The sequence below is a fragment of the Odocoileus virginianus genome, chromosome 4, assembly GCF_023699985.2.
Source record: "Odocoileus virginianus isolate 20LAN1187 ecotype Illinois chromosome 4, Ovbor_1.2, whole genome shotgun sequence".
NCBI classification, from domain to species: domain Eukaryota; kingdom Metazoa; phylum Chordata; class Mammalia; order Artiodactyla; family Cervidae; genus Odocoileus; species Odocoileus virginianus.
Window position 1 is genome coordinate 35,011,768 of NC_069677.1, and position 18,965 is coordinate 35,030,732.

The 18,965-nt window shown below is 37.3% G+C and overlaps 1 protein-coding gene across 11 annotated transcripts in view; it reads right to left on the minus strand.

Annotated features, from left to right (window-relative positions):
* NLGN1 (neuroligin 1) overlaps positions 1 to 18,965 on the minus strand; it is a 908,992-nt gene that overhangs the window by 707,018 nt on the left and 183,009 nt on the right. For 9 of the 11 annotated variants that reach the window (XM_070466393.1, XM_070466392.1, XM_070466391.1 and 6 more), the window contains 2 exons: positions 16,926 to 17,727; positions 16,434 to 16,493 (listed from right to left, as the gene is read on the minus strand). In XM_070466393.1, coding sequence (XP_070322494.1) covers positions 16,434 to 16,493; positions 16,926 to 17,418 — 553 coding nt within the window. In that variant the 5' untranslated portion in view covers positions 17,419 to 17,727. The remainder of the gene's footprint in view (positions 1 to 16,433; positions 16,494 to 16,925; positions 17,728 to 18,965) is intronic. The other 2 variants (XM_070466397.1, XM_070466399.1) reach the window with 1 other exon arrangement.

The window sequence follows — 18,965 nt, forward strand, 5'->3', positions numbered from 1 at the left end:
TCATTAATACAAAGCTACATAAATTATGCACCTGTCTGTTCTTTTCAATAATTTACATATAAATAAATGATTTTACTCTCTTTCTAGTTGACAGTTTGTGATTTGCTGTCTATGTATGTTTCTCTTATCATTTTCAAACTTGTTCCAACCAAGGGTAGGTTACAAACCTAGAATTCTTTCTCCTGTATCATTACATATTCCTGTCATCTCTTTCTGTCTTGTTCTGACATACTTATCTCTCCTTCAAGTTCCATTGTTAAAAGATGACTCAGTCGTGTATGTATGTGTGTGTGTATGTGTGTGTGCGTGTGTATTTATGTATATATACATATATATGGTAGGCTTCCCTTGTAGCTCAGTTGGTAAAGAACCTGCCTGCAATGCAGGAGACCTGGGTTCGATTCCTGGGTCAGGAAGATCCCTTGGAGAAGGAAATGGCAACCCACTCCAGTACTCTTGCCTAGAGAATCCCATAGACAGAGGAGACTGGCAGGCTACAGTCCGTGGTGTCGCAAGAGTTGGACACGACTTAGTGACTAAACCACCACTATATATATATAACATTATTTTCAGAAGTTTTCCTCACATTTGGCATATGGGAGACTAAAAATTTGTTCAGCGTTCTATCTTGTTTTCTGTTTGTTATCTGCACCTCTGTTTTTCCCTTTTGTCTTTCCTGTCATTGACACTTTCCCTGTTATCAAACTTCATTTCTTTATTCTAACTTGCTCTCTATCCTGTCTTTCCCTCTTGAGTCCTGGTGAAAAAGCGTGGTCAAGATGGATGGTTATGGGAAGTAAGGGCAATGGGTCAGGAAGGGAGGTGCTGGGCAATGAGACATCCTAGACATCCTGTGCTCTGTCCCTTCTTCAGCCCTCCCAATACCAGTCAACCTGCTAATTCTGTCAGGTTGTCAATAAGTATCTCCTGTCCTTCATTTCCTCCTTTCTACCCTCCAGGCATTGCTTTTGGTAAGGCCTGCGTGGTCACTAACACCCGTTATAAGAGCCCTCTAGTCATCTCTGCTGGGGTTTTTCAACCAGGAATTCTATCATTTACACTGTTGTCAGAGAGAATATTCTAAAGGGCTCATCCAATCAGGTGAAGCCTTTGTTCAAAACGTTTAATGACCCGCCATCACCTAGATAAAACCTCCAAATTCCTTAGACATGAAGATCTGGGAGCTGCCTTATCAAGGTTTCTCTCCCATGCACTTGCTGATTACACGTCCCTCACCCCAGTAGATCATTTTGCTCAGTAGATGGGCTGCTTCCTCATGCTTCACAGTTCATTTCAAGCAAGACGATGTTGATAAACCCTTTTCTCTCCAGCTCCCATCCAAGATCAAACTAGCCCTTCCCTCCTTGGGGCATCACCCTGCCACACACAACCTTTATTTACTTCCCTCAAAGCACCTCTGACATCTGTTATGCTAGTAACCAAGAGCACAGTTAAAGGAGTTGAGCTGCTTAATTGTGAATCCTGGCTCCACCATTCTCTAGCTGTGGAATCTCACACAGTCTATGTAACCTACCCATGTCTCATATTTCTCATCAGTAAAGCAGGGAGACTAACAGTTACAACTTTGTAAGGCTTTTGCGATAATTAAATTAATATTTAAAACCCTTAAAACAATGACTAGCTCATGATAGGTACTGCACAAGTGGTAGCTATTATAACAATTATTATCATTATTATTCCTTGTTTGATTGTCCCTTACGGGCAAATACCATATAGAGTTTTTATCCTCAGTTTCTAGTATAGCCCCTAGGACAAATTAGACAATAACCATTTCATAAAAGAATGAACAAATGCATAAAAATAGGAATAAGAGAAAAACAGATCTTTTATTTTCCCAAATTACAACATGTCCCTTTTTCATCGTTCTCCTTAGATATGAAGGGAACTGTAAGGCGACACACACAAACGTTCATAGTGCTTTAGTTGAGCGTTTTAATCAAACTTTCCAACTCATACAGAGGCTTCTGTTCTACTCTATGTCAGAATTACAAGAGCATCTACGAGTATGCAGAATGGGGAAAATGCCAACAAAGCCAGGAAGCAGGACTGGCTGCATAATTTGTGAGGCCTAATGCCAAATGAAAATGCTAAGTCCCTTGTTCAAAAGTCTTACAAATTTTAAGGTGGCTAGAGTAGAGAATTTTACTAAGTGTGAAGCTGTTCTGAGTACAGGAATCAGTTTGACCACACAGACTACCCTCCTATGAAGCCAGCCCTACAAGGAATCTAACATCTTCTCATCAGCTCCACAATGTGTTCCAAAATACATATTTAGTCTATGTTACTGCGAGATTTCTCTCACTCTCAACTAGACTGTGACATTCTAGGTCTACCGTGCGCTTACTATACCTCTTCACCTTGAACTGCCCGAGATCCAGCCTCCACCATCCACGAGAAAAGTCACTGACCTCTCCAAATATCTCAGTAATCTAAGCTACCCCTTATCTATCAGGCTGAAAATGTGCCTTCATCAGTCTTTTTAGGATATAAACTTTGTCCTCACAACTCTGCCTATGGTTCTGTACATATCAGAAGGTCCCATTCTCTGGTTTGCCTCATTTTATAAAGAGATATCTGTTTTTTTGTAGGAAAGTCAGTAGTTGCGAAGGCCTAACAAAAGAAAAAAAGGGCTAAATAACCCTCTGGGTTCATTAACATGTTAATGGTGACATGACCTAACCAAAAGGAAGGCTAAATCCTAAGGAAAGAGCTCCCCAGAACAGGTCCCTGGAGGAGTTATTTCATACCATATAGAAAATCCCTTAAGCAAATCCAGTTAGACCTCTTCTTATCTCATCTAGCACTGAGGCGTTGCCTCTTGAATAACCTCAAATGAAATGAACCTCAAATGAAATGTCTTAATAGAAATAGTGGTAAGAAGGCCTATCATAGAAGTAGATGGTAGAACAAGGACAAAGAAAGTGAAATAATTACAAAAGAAAATATATTTGTCACAGGAGGGAACTTGGAGTTGGGTAAGAGGGAAAGGAAATTAAATTAGAAGGTGGGAAGGGAAAATGAAGCTGCTGGCCTGGAAAAGGAAAATCATTCTCCGTGCTCCTATTACACAAATGCATTGCTGGCGTCCTGTATTAAAATATAAATTCAGTGCAGAGGCAATAAGGCTGGCAGAAACGTGCACAGGCAGAAAGCCAAGAGCCTTGGCTGTTGGCAGCCACTCGGGCCCCAGGGCCCCTGCAATGGAATCCAGGTTATATCTGTCACAGACTGAGCCACTGAACACTGTTATTTCTTAGTTAAGGACTCTGGTGTTGGCTTTGAAATTTTCTTCATTTTGGGAGCCATAAACATATAGTGATTTCATAGCAGAGAGGAACAGTATAAATTCTTACTTGCTCTGTCAAGTGAAGAATGATAACATTACTCAAAGAAATGCAGATGGTGGGAGACAAAGGCTTTCTCCAACAAACTGCATTGTTTCTCAAGGCTGTTTATGTTTTGGAAGAATGTTTATTGAATCCCTTGTGAGTACTGAGCATAGTGCAGTGAAGAAGAGAAATGTTCTTCTGGGGCTGACAGTATATATATGTAAGCTCATAAATGAACAAGTTAATTCCATATAGAGATAAAAATGTAATGCAGGAGATAACCAAGGGGATGTAAGACAATAACCAGAGGAAAGGTGTGAGGTGAGGTTAACTTAACAGAGTGTTCATCAAAGGCTACTTTGATAAGGTGGTATGTTGCCAAGACTGAAAAAGAGGTAGCCACTGTACATTCAAGGTAACAGGAGTAGCAAGTACAAAGGTCCTAAGGCAGGACAGACACTGGTGGGACGAATTCAGAGAGCAGCATTGAAACATATAGATCACCATATGTAAAACAGATAGCCAGTGGGACTTTGCTGTTTGAGGGAACAGGGAGCTCAAATCTGGTGCTCTGTAACCTAGAGGGGTGTAATGGGGTGGGATGTGGGAGGGAGATTCAAAAGGGAGGGGACATATGCATACCTATGGCTGATTCATGGTGATATATGGCAGAAACCAACACAATATGGTAAATCAATTATCCTCCAAATAAAAATAAATTAATTTTAAAAAGAAAGCAAATGTGTGTATATATATACTGGCTATTCCAGTAACCAAAAAGAGATCAGTAAAGCTAGAATCTAGAAAGCAAGGGTGAAAGATATGGAAGGAGACATGGACAGAGGTGGGTAGGAATCATCATGCAGGATCTCACAGTCTGTGGTCAGAGGTCCTATATTTATTCTAAAAGAAATAGGAAGCCCCTGAGAAGACAAGAAAGGGGCTGTAGCAATTGATTTCAGACTTTAATGATCACATTGGCCCCTCTGTGTAGAATGTATTGCAGGAGCAGAAATGGGAATAGGCTATAATGGGAATAGGCTTATAATGGCTATAATACAATAGCCATCATAAGGCTATTGTAGTGGTTCAGGCAAGAAATTTTGGAGACTCTAGATTATGGTGAGGGAATTGGAAAAGGAAGGAGGGAAAGAGTACACTGACATGGAAGGATAATGTCTGCAGTGTCCTGAGTAGGAGGAGGAAGTGATACCTTCACACATTCCTGAGGGGTCACCTCATGAGGACAGGGTTGGCTCCTATAGCTTCACAATTAGGAAACACCTCACTTACTTAAAGACTACATCTTCAAGAGTCTAATTCATAACATAAAATGTTAAAAAAAATCTTTGAACAAATTTATTTAAATTGTTATGTATTACTTGTAATAGAGGCAGTCATTTCAAGACTATTTGTTTTTATCTCATGAACAACTTTATTTTTCCTTTTTCTTAACTGTGATTGTTTCGTTTGCCAACCCATGACAGATCAGATTCAGTACCCCAGAAGCTGGCAGATAGTCTTTCTAAAGCCTGGTAAAGTGATAGAAATAACAAAAGACAATTGCTATTAGGGCAAAGAAGGTGGAGATTCAGATACTTATACTTACATATCCACATTCACAAATAAACAAGCAAACAAACATTTGAAATAAGTATGCAGAAATATTTTAAAGCGGAATTACTCAACAAAATGGTCCCATAGGCCACAGTCACCTTTGAAGGCATGCAGGAACACCCACAGTCTTACCTGGGTGTTCACATCAAGGATAACTTTCTATCACAAGACATCTCTAAACCATGGACACCTCTCCTACGTGTTCCCATAATGCTTCTTGCTTCCCTTCCTCAGGGTGCTTACTATCCTGTTTTCTCTTTCTGTATTTGCTACCTCAAGATAGGGAATGCTTTGAGGACAGCTTTTTAATGCCCCTCTCATCCCAGATGGCTTAGCAGATAAAAAATCCACCTGCCAATGCAGGAGATGGAGGAAACACGGGTTCGATCCCTGGGTGGGGAAGATCCCCCGCAATAGAAAATGGCAACCCACTCCAGTACTCTTGCCTGGAAAATTCCATGGAGGAGCCTGGAGGGCTACAGTCCATGGGATCACAAAGCTTCGGACACGACTGAGCACACAGGCATGCATCTTTGTTATCTCCTAGGCCTGTGAGATTCTCATGGAATCTGTGTGTGGGAAGAACCACAGAGCAGCAGCTGTTAATTTACCTACAGGAGAGACAGCCTGCAGCCCAGAAACTCAGCAGCTGCTCTATCAGTAGCCAAAGCATTCCCAAGCTTTAGAGGTTTGTATAGGCACAGCATAGGCTGCTTATTTATTTATTTATTTTAACAGATGGACAGAAAGTTTTAAACCACTGCTTGTTGGCAGAGTAACAAAGGTGGGCTCAGGCAACAGGGCTGATATAATTATAGTGTTGGTTATGCCTGATGTGTTTTATTCTGATGTGCATATTTTGTGTTCCATACATATTTAAAGATTTAATTAAATGCTTTATTATAGGGAACACAGTGCCAAATATCAGCATCATTACCTTTTTTATTTTTTTCCACAGAAACAACCGTTCCCTGATTTGGTTTTGAGATTTCTGTAAAGATCAGGCTTATATTTACTTGGTCATATTGACATGGTCACTAACACAAATGTCCTGTTTCTTATTACTTGCCAGCTGCCATGGCCGTTTAAGCTCCCTGAAGGTAAAGGATATGTCCTGTCACACTGAGCCTCCAGCTGAGTTCTGGACATGAATGCTTTGCCCACAGTGGGTTCAGACAGAGAGAGAGGGGACAGCCACGCAGGAAATCTGATGCAGGGTCTTCTGGATGTACAACAAAATGGAGCAAAGCAGGATCAACACCAAAGAGATAATAAATTAATATATAGAGACAGATAGATACATAGATAGACAGGGAAAACCACTGTTTTGATAGTCAAAGATTCCATGACAATCTCAGGCCTCAGGAAATATTCTACAAGGTTTTACATGTGTGTACATATATATGCATATGTGTGTATGTGTGTTTCCCTCAGAAAGCCTTTGCTTGACAGCACAGATGACTAAAGATCTTCATAAATTAAAAACGTGAAAAAACAATCTCATCCTTGCTCTTTTGGAGTGAGTTGGAATACAAAATATTTTCAATGGTCATTACAGAAAAAATTCCTCTTCTGAATCCAAATTTATAAATAATTCAATTTTCATTGAAATTAATTACCTAAATAAATGACTTCCAGAATTTTTTAAGCAACAGAATCCCTCCCTCCTTTTTAAAGAAATCTTGGAACTGTAGGTAGTCTCTCCCTATAGGTGTAAGGAATGAAAGTCAAGCTGTGCTGGTGCCATGAATCTGAAGGGGCATGGCAGTATGGGACGGCGGGGACTTGGGTGTGGGTCAAGAGAGGTGCTGGCAGGCTAGTTGGCTGCTTTGCTCAGAGGCAGCTCAGAATCCTCAGGAACTGCCTGGCTTATAAATTACTGCACCAAAAGGACCTATCAATTCTCTCTTGGTAAAGCTTAGGGCTGCAAACTGAGGCCTGACCTGGTCACTACCTGAAAGGATGCTGAGCTTGAAGAGGATGTTGAGTGGGAACTCAGCAGGAATGCAGAGTGATCACTAGCTAGAGGCATTCCTCTTTCCACAGACCCCCTTCACTCGGGACACGTCTATACCCGAGACACCTAGGAATCCAAACCAGGAGTATAAATATTATTAATAAGTTTACCTAGGGCTCCTTCTTCCTTTCCTAGCAGCAGCAATACTTACAGTTGCTTCATATCAACTAGAAAGGGTTATACTTGTCCTGTGTCATTATTATGCTATAACACTTATCCCTCTGTCCTCTCTTTCTCCTTCCACTTGGAGAAGCTGGAAAGAAGATGCTAGAAGAGGAGCCCTGAAGTTTTTTGGGAAAACAGAATGTGAGCCAAAAAGAAGAAAGGGAAGATGCTTTTGTATCACTTTTTGTCATTGTTTATAACTGATTTTTATAAAAAATTTCACATGTGTCAATGAAACTTATGAGCTATAATTAAATTGCTCTAATGCTATCATTACATAGATATCAGATGCACAGGACTAAAGTAAACAAAGAAATAGCTCTTTAATTAAATATTATTTTAAAAAGAACTTGGTCCAATTTCCTAAATATGATAAATGAAACTATTGAAAATCAATGCTACTGGAGCTTTAGTTTGTAAGATCTTAATCTTAACTAAAACTGTGTTTGCATGTAAGCAACCATCTGGATAATATGCTTAAAATTCAAGGAATTTTTTTTTTAATCTGAATCATTTTGTCTACACAAAGTCAAACACTTAAACACTTAAAAAGTATCTAAATTAATGCATAGTATGCAATCTTGATAGAAAACTACTTAAACACAAATTAAAGAAACTTCTAAGTAGAGAAGAGAGAATCTGGATGACAAATTAAATTTGACTGAAGAGATGGGATATCAAGTTAAATTTGAGTTTTTATTTGAAAAGGAGTGTCAGCATGCCTAACTAGCAGCCACGTGACCTTGAGTGAGTTATTTAACCCCAACAAGGCATAATTTTTCAACTACAGAATGGGTATAATTATCATACCACTTTGAGATCTTTCTGGGATTCAGTGTGAATGAAAAAAATGGAAAAGCTCATGGTATACTTAAAGAATTCATGTCCAACTAGAACCTCTGTTACCCCAAAATTCATGTGCTGAAGTCCTAACACTAAATACCTCAGAACATGACCTTATTTAGAAATAGGGTCTTACAGATATAATTAGTTAAGAGGAGGTCATTAGGATGGGCTCTAACACAATATGATTAGTATCTTCGTAAAAAGGAGTAATTTAATAATTCAATAACAAAACACACCCCAAAATCCAATTAAAAAACAGGCAGAGGATCTGGATAGATATTTCTCTGAAGAAGACATACAGATGACCAAAAAGTGCATAAGAAAATGTTCAACATCACTAATTATCACAGAAATGCAAATTAAAACTACAATAAGACATCATCTCATATCTATCAGAATGGCTATGACCAAAAAGACAACTAATAGAAACTGTTGGCAAGGATATTGGGAAAATGGAACCCTTGCCCTCTGTTGGTGAGAATGTCAACTGGTGCAGCCACTATGGAAAACAATGTGAAGGATCCTCAAAAGAAAAAAACAGATAAAAATAGAACTACCTTATGATTTAGCAATTCTTCTTCTGGGCATTTATCTGAAGAAGACAAAAACATTAATTCAAAAAGATGTACCCACATGTTCATTGCAGCATCACTTACAACAGCCAAGATATGGAAACATCCTACATATCCACTGATAGATAAATCGATAATAGAATACTATTAAGCCCCAGAAAATGAACCCTTGCCATTTGAGACAACATGGATGGGCATTATGCTAAGGGAAGTAAGTCAGTGAAAGACACTCACTTATAAAAGTAGAATTAAAAAATCAAACAAGCAAAAGAATAAAAAGTAAGGTTACAGGTAGAACAGAGGCTGGCGTGAGGCATTGGTGAAATGGGTGAAGGTGGGGGTCAAGGGTATAAGCTTCCAGTTACAAAATAAGTCACGGGGATGTGAGGTATGGCACGGTGACTATAGATGATAATATTGTATTATATGTTTGAAAGTTGCTAAGAGTAAATCTTAAAACTTCTCATCATAAGAAAAAAAAAAGTTTGTAACTATGTATGGGGATGGCTGCTAACTAGACTTACTGTGCTGATTATTTTCCAGTATATACAAATATCAAATCATAATGATGTGCACCTGAAACTAATATAATGTTGCATGTCAACCAGGCCTCAGCAGAGAAAGGGAGAATGCCATGTGAAAATATAGGGAGAAGACAGCCATCTACAAGCCAGGGGAAGAGACCCAGGAGAGCATCTCCCACACGGCCCTCAGAAAGAACCAACCATGCCAGTGTCTTGATCTTAGATTTCCAGGCTTTAAAACTGTGAGATCAAAATTTTCTGCTCTGTAAATCATGCAGTGTGTGGTGTTTTGTTACAGCAACCCTAGCAAAGAAATGACCTTATCTGGAAATAGGGTTTAGAAAATGTAATTAGGATGAAGTCACACTGGATTGGGATGGGTCATAAATCTTATGATTGGTGTCCTTATGCGAAGATCATGTGAAAACACAGAGACACTGGGAGACACCCAGAGAAGACCACATAACAGAAGTAGAGACTGGAGCAATACAACTGCAAGCCAAAGAATACCAATGACTTTAGGCCACCAATAGAAGCTAAGAGAGAAGCAGGAAGATTCATTCCCAGAGCTTCTAGAAGTAACCAAACCTGCCAACTCCTTGATTTTGGACTTCTCAACTCCATAACAGTGAGAGAATAATCTCAGTTGTTTAAAGCCACACAGTTTATGACAATTTGTTACAGCAGCCCTAGGAATCTAATATAGGAAGTGTTACATAAAGTATTCTGTCCACTTACAAAAGACTATGTGAAGCCTTATGATTGGAAATTATGCTTCCACATCTAGTCCAGAATTTAAAATTATCAAATCCAGAAGGAGATTATGTGATTGTTACTAAGAAATGTATGACTGGTGTGATTTCTGAAGCTGGTCATTTCCTAAACTACTGAGCATCTACTGTGCTGGCCAAAAATTTCATTGAGGTTTACCCATAAAATTGTGCAGAAAAACCCAAACAAATGTTTTCACCAACCCAATACCACCATGGAAGGAAAAAGAGGAGGAGGAGAAACATGAAAGGTGAAAAGATTATCAACAAAATCTGTAATGGAAAGTAAAATTAAAGCAAAGATTATATCATAACTACAAAGCTAGTAGTATGTTCTATTTGTGAAATCAATATATTAAAACATGTATTATTATACTGGGTACGAGAAAGGGAAGCCTTTTCTACAGAGGGTTTATTTCCTGGCATAGCTCTTTTTGCTGGTGGCATATCATACGTTTTCAATTTCAGTCCAATTTTCTACAAAAAAAAAAAGGTATTAATTCTCCAGAAAAACTGAATTGGTTGTAATAGTCTTTTAATCATCGGCTTCAGTAGATTCTCTGCCTATCAGTAAACAATGGGACAACTGATGCTGTTCTTTTAAAACTTTATAATCCTTTTAGATCTACTTCATTTCAGAGTTTCAGCTTAAAATGTTTAGCTTTCATAAGTCTTAACCACAAGTGTCCAAGGTACTAATTCAAATATGAAGCCATATCTCTGGTTTAATCTTGTTTCCCATTCATCTCCAAGTCCCCATCAATCCAAATGCCATACTTGGTTCAATATGCAGTGATTTTTCCACTACCAAACTAGCCATTAATTTCACTTTCCATTTGACCCCAGATAAATGGGATTGTTGTTGCTGATGTTGTACTGTTTTGTTTTATTCCCTCTGTCCTAAACTTACAGGAAAGTAAACTTAAAGGAAATACAGTTGGCCAGATAACAGATTATATATCTTTGGGCAGGATACTTAACTTTCTTGGTCCTCCATTTCTGCACTTATAAAGTGGGAATAAGAATCTCATGGGATTGTTGTAACATTAATAAGGCTAATGTCTAGAACATATAAATAGCTCAACAATGTTAATTCTATCTCCACTTGCCTTAATGTTATGCATTGAATAATTAAAATTGGATCAATAAGAACAGAATCACACCATGATTTCTGCCCATGTACTCATACTCATGGACTCCACCTAGTTACATGCTAATTTAAATTATCTACGTATTTTTTTTAATCCAAAACCTCCAACTGTGTACTGGAACCCATCTTTTTCTAAAGATATTATTCTAGAAGTCTATCATCCTTCTCCTATATTTTTAATTGTTCCTTTCCAACTATACAAAAATATTTCTCTATTTCTTCCATCTTAACCTACCACAACAAAACAACGTCTATGGTCCTTAATATACCCATTTTTCTGCTCATTTTTACAGCAAAACTTCTTAAAATTATTATTTATGCTTAGTGATTTCAGATCTTCACCCATTCTCTCTTTGACTCACTCCAGTCTGTCAGATCCACATAACCTCACAAAAGCTGATTTGGTAGCATTAATCACTCTTGTCTATTTTGATGCATTTTCTTTACTTAGCTTTTAGGACAAAAAAAAAATATCTTGGTTTACTTCTCATCTTCTCATCTCACATGTAATACTTTGTTAGTCTCCATAGTCTTTCCTTCTCTTCTTCCAGACCTCTTCATGTTGGAATGGCCCGTGGATGAATCTTTGGTATCATTTGCTTTCCTCTATTTTCATTCAATTCCTTTTATTCTCAGTCTCACAACTTTAAAATTTTACCTTTTAAATCACAATTCAGTTCAGTGCAGTCAGTCGTGTCCGACTCTTTGCGACCCCATGGACTGCAGCATGCTAGGCTTCCCTGTCCAACACCAACTCACAGAGCTTGCTCAAACTCAAGTCCATCAGCTCGGTGATGCCATCCAACCATCTCATCCTCTGTTGTCCCCTTCTCCTCCCGCCTTAAATCTTTCCCAGCATCAAGGTCTTTTCCAATGAGTCAGTTCTTCATATCAGGTGGCCAGTATAAGACTCCCAAATTTGTATCTCCACATATATCTCTCTACTGAATGTCAAACTGGCCCCTTGAAATCTATACATGGCTGTCTAAGAGTCACCTCAAATTGAACATGTTCAAAAGTAAACATCATCCTTCTATTGTGCCCCCCCAAAAAACTATTCTACATTGCTTTTTTTCCATCTTAATTGATGGCAAATCTATTCTTCTAGGTATTCAGATCAAACTCCAGGAATCTTCTCTGTTCATTTTCTTTCACAATCCACAACCAAATGATTAAGAAATCTGTCTGTAATGTATTAAGACTTCCACTTCTATTGTTACTTGTCTGGTCTGTGCCTAGATCAGACTGATGTCTGATCCAAACTACAACAGCCTCTTATTTGTTCTCCCAGTTTCTCCATACTCTTCTACAATCTACTCTTAATATGTCAGCCAGAATGACCTCTTTAGAATATAAAGTCAGATCATTCTGAGTATCATTGCTGCTGTCTCTCTATACTCTTTCCAGGTTTACCATACTCCCAGTTGTTCCTTAAATACAGGAGGCAGAATCTAATCTTAATTCCTTTGTACTTGCTCTTTGCTGTGCTCTTTCCTCAGATACTTATTTCATTTCCTTCAGGTCTTTGCCCCAAAGAGGACAATACTATTATTTTCATGTTCCACAAGACACTGAAGCCTCCATACTCTGTTAATTTCTCATCTTTTTAAACCCTTTAAGTTTAGTCATTTATTGTGTTTATCATCTAGAGTGTATCCCATACACTAAGATATAAGCTCCAAGAGGATAAAGATGTTTTTGTTTTTTATATTTTATTGATGTATTTTGGGGGCTTAGAGTGGTAACCTAACCAACACAGAGTAATGACTCAATAAATATTTGTTAAGTGAATAAATAAATTAGGTAAAATTGCATAAGCATGAAGAAAGAACATTCTGGAATATAATTCCTCTTTAAAATCCTGAGCACACTGACAGCTATAATAGTCATTTTAAATACATATATCATTAGGAAAATACCAGTTTCTATGTTCAATAAACCACCAAATAAACCCTAACTTTATGGAAAAGGCTCTTGAATGAATTCAATAGTATCTCAGGTAAAGACTACTGAACAGAGTATGCAAAAGTAAAATATTTATGAAAATCAGGAATAAAATTCTCAAGGAGTCAAGAACTGTACCAGAGCAATATACAGAGATTCTAGCTTTCTATACAATAAAACTGGGCTAAAAAAATTGTGCAAAAATGAAAACTGATTCTGCATTCACCTCACAAGAGCTGTGCAAATAACAAAGTACTGGAGAATACAAAGCTAAACATCTCTAGGGTATCTGTAAGCCAATTGATTTCCAGTGGATTCTCTGGGCCCCTTGTTCTTCCTTCTCATGTTTACTACCTAATATTTGACCACATTCCTGTTTGTTGGCAACTCTCACAAGAGAGCAAACTAGAGAAAGCAAAAATGAAACATAAGCAAATTAAAGCTACTCCTGATTGCAGTCAAGAGGACTATGCCGGGATCTTTGGACAGAGAGAAAACACGTGTACTATTTAAAAGTAAACACAAATTAGCCTCCAACTAGTAAAAATAAATGAAAAAAAAAGAAAGTGGTCAAATAGGAGATAGCAAGGGTGAATATCCACATTTTTGGAATTAGTGAAAAAATAAAAAATAAAAGTAATCACAGAACCTACTTTCATATTTCTACAGTAAGCACATATACTTTCTTCATAAAGTTTTGGTGATAAATTGTCAGTCCTCTATATCCAAATTCCAATTTATATCACATATCGTCTGCCCATGTGGCCAAATGTTGGCAGTCATCTCATTTTAAGCATTAATCCTTTCTTTCAATTTTGCAAGGATAAAACCCTGAAGAAATATCTAGAGAGTAATTAACATATGGCTAAAACTATCATGGGAAATTTAAAAAGATGGATTAAAGGGTACAACTGGGACCTGTTGTAAATGAGAGGAAGCTGATTGGTAAAAATATGGTTTTTTCTTCACTTGCACAGGAAAAAAAATCTTATAAAGACTTTATTTAAAAATCACAGCAAGGCATCTCTTAGAGAAAGAAGATTTCTTCCTCTCATATAGATTAAAGTGTAGAAAATGCTTTGTTGTTTGTAAACTTACTTGAATGTAAGTTCTATAAGAAGAGAGAACTTTGTTTCATTCATTACTGACAGTGCCTATAATAGGCAATTAAGGAATATTTTTGAATGAATACAGCATACACAGATTGACACAGGATTGGAGTCCATCTGCCTCTGCAGATGACCACACACAATTAAAAAAACAGAGATAAATAATAAACCAGAATCTTATTGGTACTTGGATAAAATACAACACAACTACTCCTATACTTCCTAAACCATCCTTTATAAACTTCCAGAATTTTGTTGAAGAACTCACAGTCTATATACAATACATATATTAGTATATGCATACACATGAAATGATTAATATTTTTGAACCAGGAAAACATGATTTCTGGAAGTGACCAAAATAGACACTTCATGATAAAAAAGGAAAAAAAAAAAGGTGAAAGTTTGGGGAAAAAATTCAACTCCTCTATGTAAAAGACTAGCTCTAAAATTTATTTTCTTTTCAAAAAAACTATTATCTATAAAAAATTACATTAACAATTCTTGTTATTTAGATTCTAGGATAATATACAAGTAGCAAATAAGTAAGCATAACTTATTTATTAATAATATAGCAAATACCAAAGTAAACCAATTTTTTATAATTCTTAATATAAAAACACTATAGATGTGGACTATAAACCACACAGACTGATGTAGGTATCTATAGATCTTGTCCTCAGGCTAATTATAAATTAATTCAAAGTTTGCCAAAGTAAATAGCACAGCCTACATACTTCTTTGCCAACTGTCTCATAAAGCAGATGGAACCAACAATCTAAAGGACAATGAAAAATAATTTTTTAACAAATCCATTTTCTTCTGAAGTTTTATGAGAAGGTCATTTTCTCACTACCTTACCTTTTGATGTCCTTATCATTTTTTTGATTGTACACATTTTTATGTATTATGCTCTATTTATGCATTCTTCAGTAGCATCTTTATTTATGACTTTGTGAATCAACATCTTTGTGATAGGAGGCGAAAGTCACTTAGCTAATTACACATGCTTGATAAGGTGCATAATAATAACCACTGCAGTATTGTACATTAGTTGAAAGCATGTAAATTACTGCAGTTATTCTCATTTGGGAAAAAAACAAGAGACTTTTTTTTTTAGTTATTTAAAACATCTTTGTTGCCTCCATATCCAACTTCTTAAGTATACTATTCTTTCAGCCCAAATCATGACATTAATAATAAAATGAAGGTTAAATCCCATTCTATGAGTTTAACCAAAGAAATAAGAACAAAAACACAACAAAACTCCAATTAATGCAAGTACTTCTGATCTGCAATTGAGGACTTGGTTATATGAAGCTTCTTCCAGATAATGCAACCGCAGTGAAAACAAACAGTTTAGACACTCCCCACCCGACATGGATGTTGTAATGAAATCTGACTTGGTCCAGCCAGGAGATTAGAAGTGCATACAGAGAGAGAATGTACAGCACTAGAATATTAATATGACTTCTGTATGAAGATTGAAAATTCGGCAAAGTTATAATAAGGTCAAAATAACACTTAGATAATTTACTGCCAGAGAAAATCATACTCTCCTATGAGTGATTTACTGGATGTTATATAAAAACAGAGTGTGGACAAGCTACATTCAGATGCAAGCTTGCAGCTGTCAGTGTCTACATTTGCTCAATCTGGCTAGAGGATGATTTGAAGGTTGATTTAATTGTAGCTTCTGAATCATGTTCTTCCCTATGTTTTAAATTGTTTAACATAAATATAAAAATGTTAAAGCAATTTTAAGACTGTAAATATTTAGTATAAAAAGCTGCAAATCCCTTTTTTTTTTTTTTCTGGAGGAGTGACTGAAAATAGGAAGACTGTCTGGGAAAATATACCATTACTTAATAATGGTGATTACCCAATAGTTACAGCAAATTTATCCTTATATTAGAAAGTTCATAGGGTCTTCAGAGAGAACTAAGGATAAACAAACAAAAACTAGGCTTTTGTGACCTGTTTCCTGTAAAAGAAACAGCAATCTATTATCTGTTAAAAAAAAAAAAGGTTCGGAAATCAAAGTTGACCGGCTGGGAAGGCAACATCTTTGGTTACCCTGCCGGCAATGTAATTACCTAAGTATCTTCTCTATACCCAAACTCAAAGCAGAGATTCAAATCCTGCCATGCTACCAGCACCAACACAAGGCTCCACCAAGGAGCTTTGTCAACGTCTAGTCAGCTAGAGCTCTCCTCAACCATCTTCCTACTCTTTGACAGGCTTCATTAAATTCCAAGTATCACCTAGCCATTCACTTCCAGCATCAGCAAATCATCCTTAGGGAGAATATCTTGTTCCTCCTCTGCAAGCTGTTTCCCCCATTTTTCCATTTCCACTTTTATACATACCTCCTTTTCTACATATTTTCTTGCCGGGTTTTCTGGCACATTCCTTGGATATTCTTTTTACTGAAAAATGAATAGAAGACTAGAAAATAACATGGCGCTCCATCACAGACCGCCGGAACATGCAACACCACTATCTAACTTAATATGCTCCTGCATTTACGGAGTGCGAGAGATCCCCAACTTTGCTGAGTCTGCACATGCAATGGAGAGATGTTGATGCATCTTCTCAGAAGTCATTCGGTAAGAAATGGAAATTAGGAACCCATTTCTACCTAAATATACGTGCTGCAGAGGAAAGAAAAGAAGTAGGCACAGGGAAAAATAAGAACAGATACACTAACACACATAAACAGAGCAGCATGCACGCATGTAAAATATGTCTACATGCCAACAGGAAAAGCCATGCATGCTATCAGGACGTACGAATAATATCGTTAGAATAGAAAAGAGAATTATAAATATATCTCCCTGTTTTTCCTGTAGTAAACTCACCATCCTCAGTTGGGACGTATATGTTTAAATACAGGCAATCTTCACTCTGGTCTTGTACATACGATGAAACCACATCCAAGTTATTAGTAAACCACACAGGAAGCATGACTTCCGGCAATCTGCCATCAATGATATTCTGGGGGCAGACAGGAGCAAACTGAGTGGCATTCCTGATGTCTGACCAAGGAGATGGTGGTTCCGGAGGCTGAAAACGATGTTCCCCGGTTGGCGGGGCTGCATATGGAACACCAAGAAACTGAATAACAGGACCCAAAATTTCATTATTGAGTTCTTTCTTGATCCCTCTTATTTTGCCGAAGTTGGTAGTCACCAGTGGGTCTGCATCATCCAATTTTTGTGAGAGCACGTGGGCAGCGTGAAGTAAACAGCTTAACACACAAAGAGTCAATGAGGCACCCAACCCCCTGTGTACCAAGCAGGCCATGACTGCTCTCCAAACATAATCTGGCCATGTGCATCTGGGCACTGCCATGGTCCCACATTAGTTGTGTGGTTACAGTGAGTCAAGGTATTTGCATCCACTTGAGAAAAACCGTATATTGGTAGACTACACCTTTATTTCTTAAAGGCAAGTTTGTCAAGAAAAGCTCAGAAAGCTCTTCGTGCAGCCAGTATCTCCATTGATCTCACATGTATTGAAGTAGCATCTTCAATCATCACTATTGATCAGACCATATCCTATTGACTATTCTGTTTTCCATAGTAGCAATGTGGTGAGAGTGGCCATTGACTGTACACTTCCCGCTTACAAATCAAATCCAGTTAGCTGCAGGTCTATATCCTAGAGAAAATGAAAATAAATAATTAGTACAAACAAGCTAAAATAGACAGAGTGATAACTAGACGTTTTACAAGCTACAGAAATACATTAATAGTGGCTAGAGTCAGCTGAGTTAAATGCTACCACAGGAAAATTATGGTTTGATGTAAGATGACAGGTAAAATAACCGAGTATTAGAATATTGAGAAACTTGCCTCCTGACTTTATACACATTTAAGAGAAAGCAGTTCTTGTCAAAATATACAGTGTCAGGAGCATTTCACAATACAGTTTTTTTTTAAATACTGAAGGCTTATGTTAAATTTTTCCTTTATTGAAGATCTTCAATCATTTTATGGAACCACAGTATTAATCATCAAATATACTAAAAATTAGAACTCAATAGCTGAAAACCTTTTTTAAAAAATATTGGTATGGAATTAGTGGAATATAAACAAACTTTGCAAGAATGACTGTGTTTATTAAACAAACAAACAAAGTATGGGCCCAATCCTATGTTATACAGATAAGACAAAAATAATGTTAGAACAAGAAAACCAATGCTAGCTCAACTATAATCATTAAAGTGCAACTAATTCTGAAAGAGATGGAAATACCAGACCACCTGACCTGCCTCTTGAGAAATCTGTATGCAGGTAAGGAAGCAACAGTTAGAACTGTACATGGAACAACAGATTGGTTCCAAATTAGAAAAGGAGTATGTCAAGGCTATATATTGTCACCCTGCTTATTTAACTTATATGCAGAGTACATCACGAGAAATGCTGGGCTGGAGGAAGCACAAGCTGGAATCAAGATTGCTGGGAGAGATATCAATAACCTCAGATATGCAGATGACACCACCTTTATGGCAGAAAGTGAACAAGAACTAAACGGCCTCTTGATGACAGTGAAAGAGGAGAGTGAAAAAGTTGGCTTAAACTCAACATTCAGAAAACTAAGATCATGGTATCCGATCCCATCACTTCATGGCAAATAGATGGGGAAGCAGTGGAAACAGTGGCTGACTTTATATTGGGGGACTCAAAAATCACTGCAGATGGTGATTGCAGCCATAAAATTAAAAGATGCTTACTCCTTAGAAGGAAAGTTATGACCAACCTAGATAGCATATTAAAAAGCAGAGACATTACTTTGCCAACAAAGATCCATCTAGTCAAGGCTATGGTCTTTACAGTGGTCATGTATGGATGTGAGAGTTGGACTAATAAAAGGGCTGAGCGCAGAAGAATTGATGC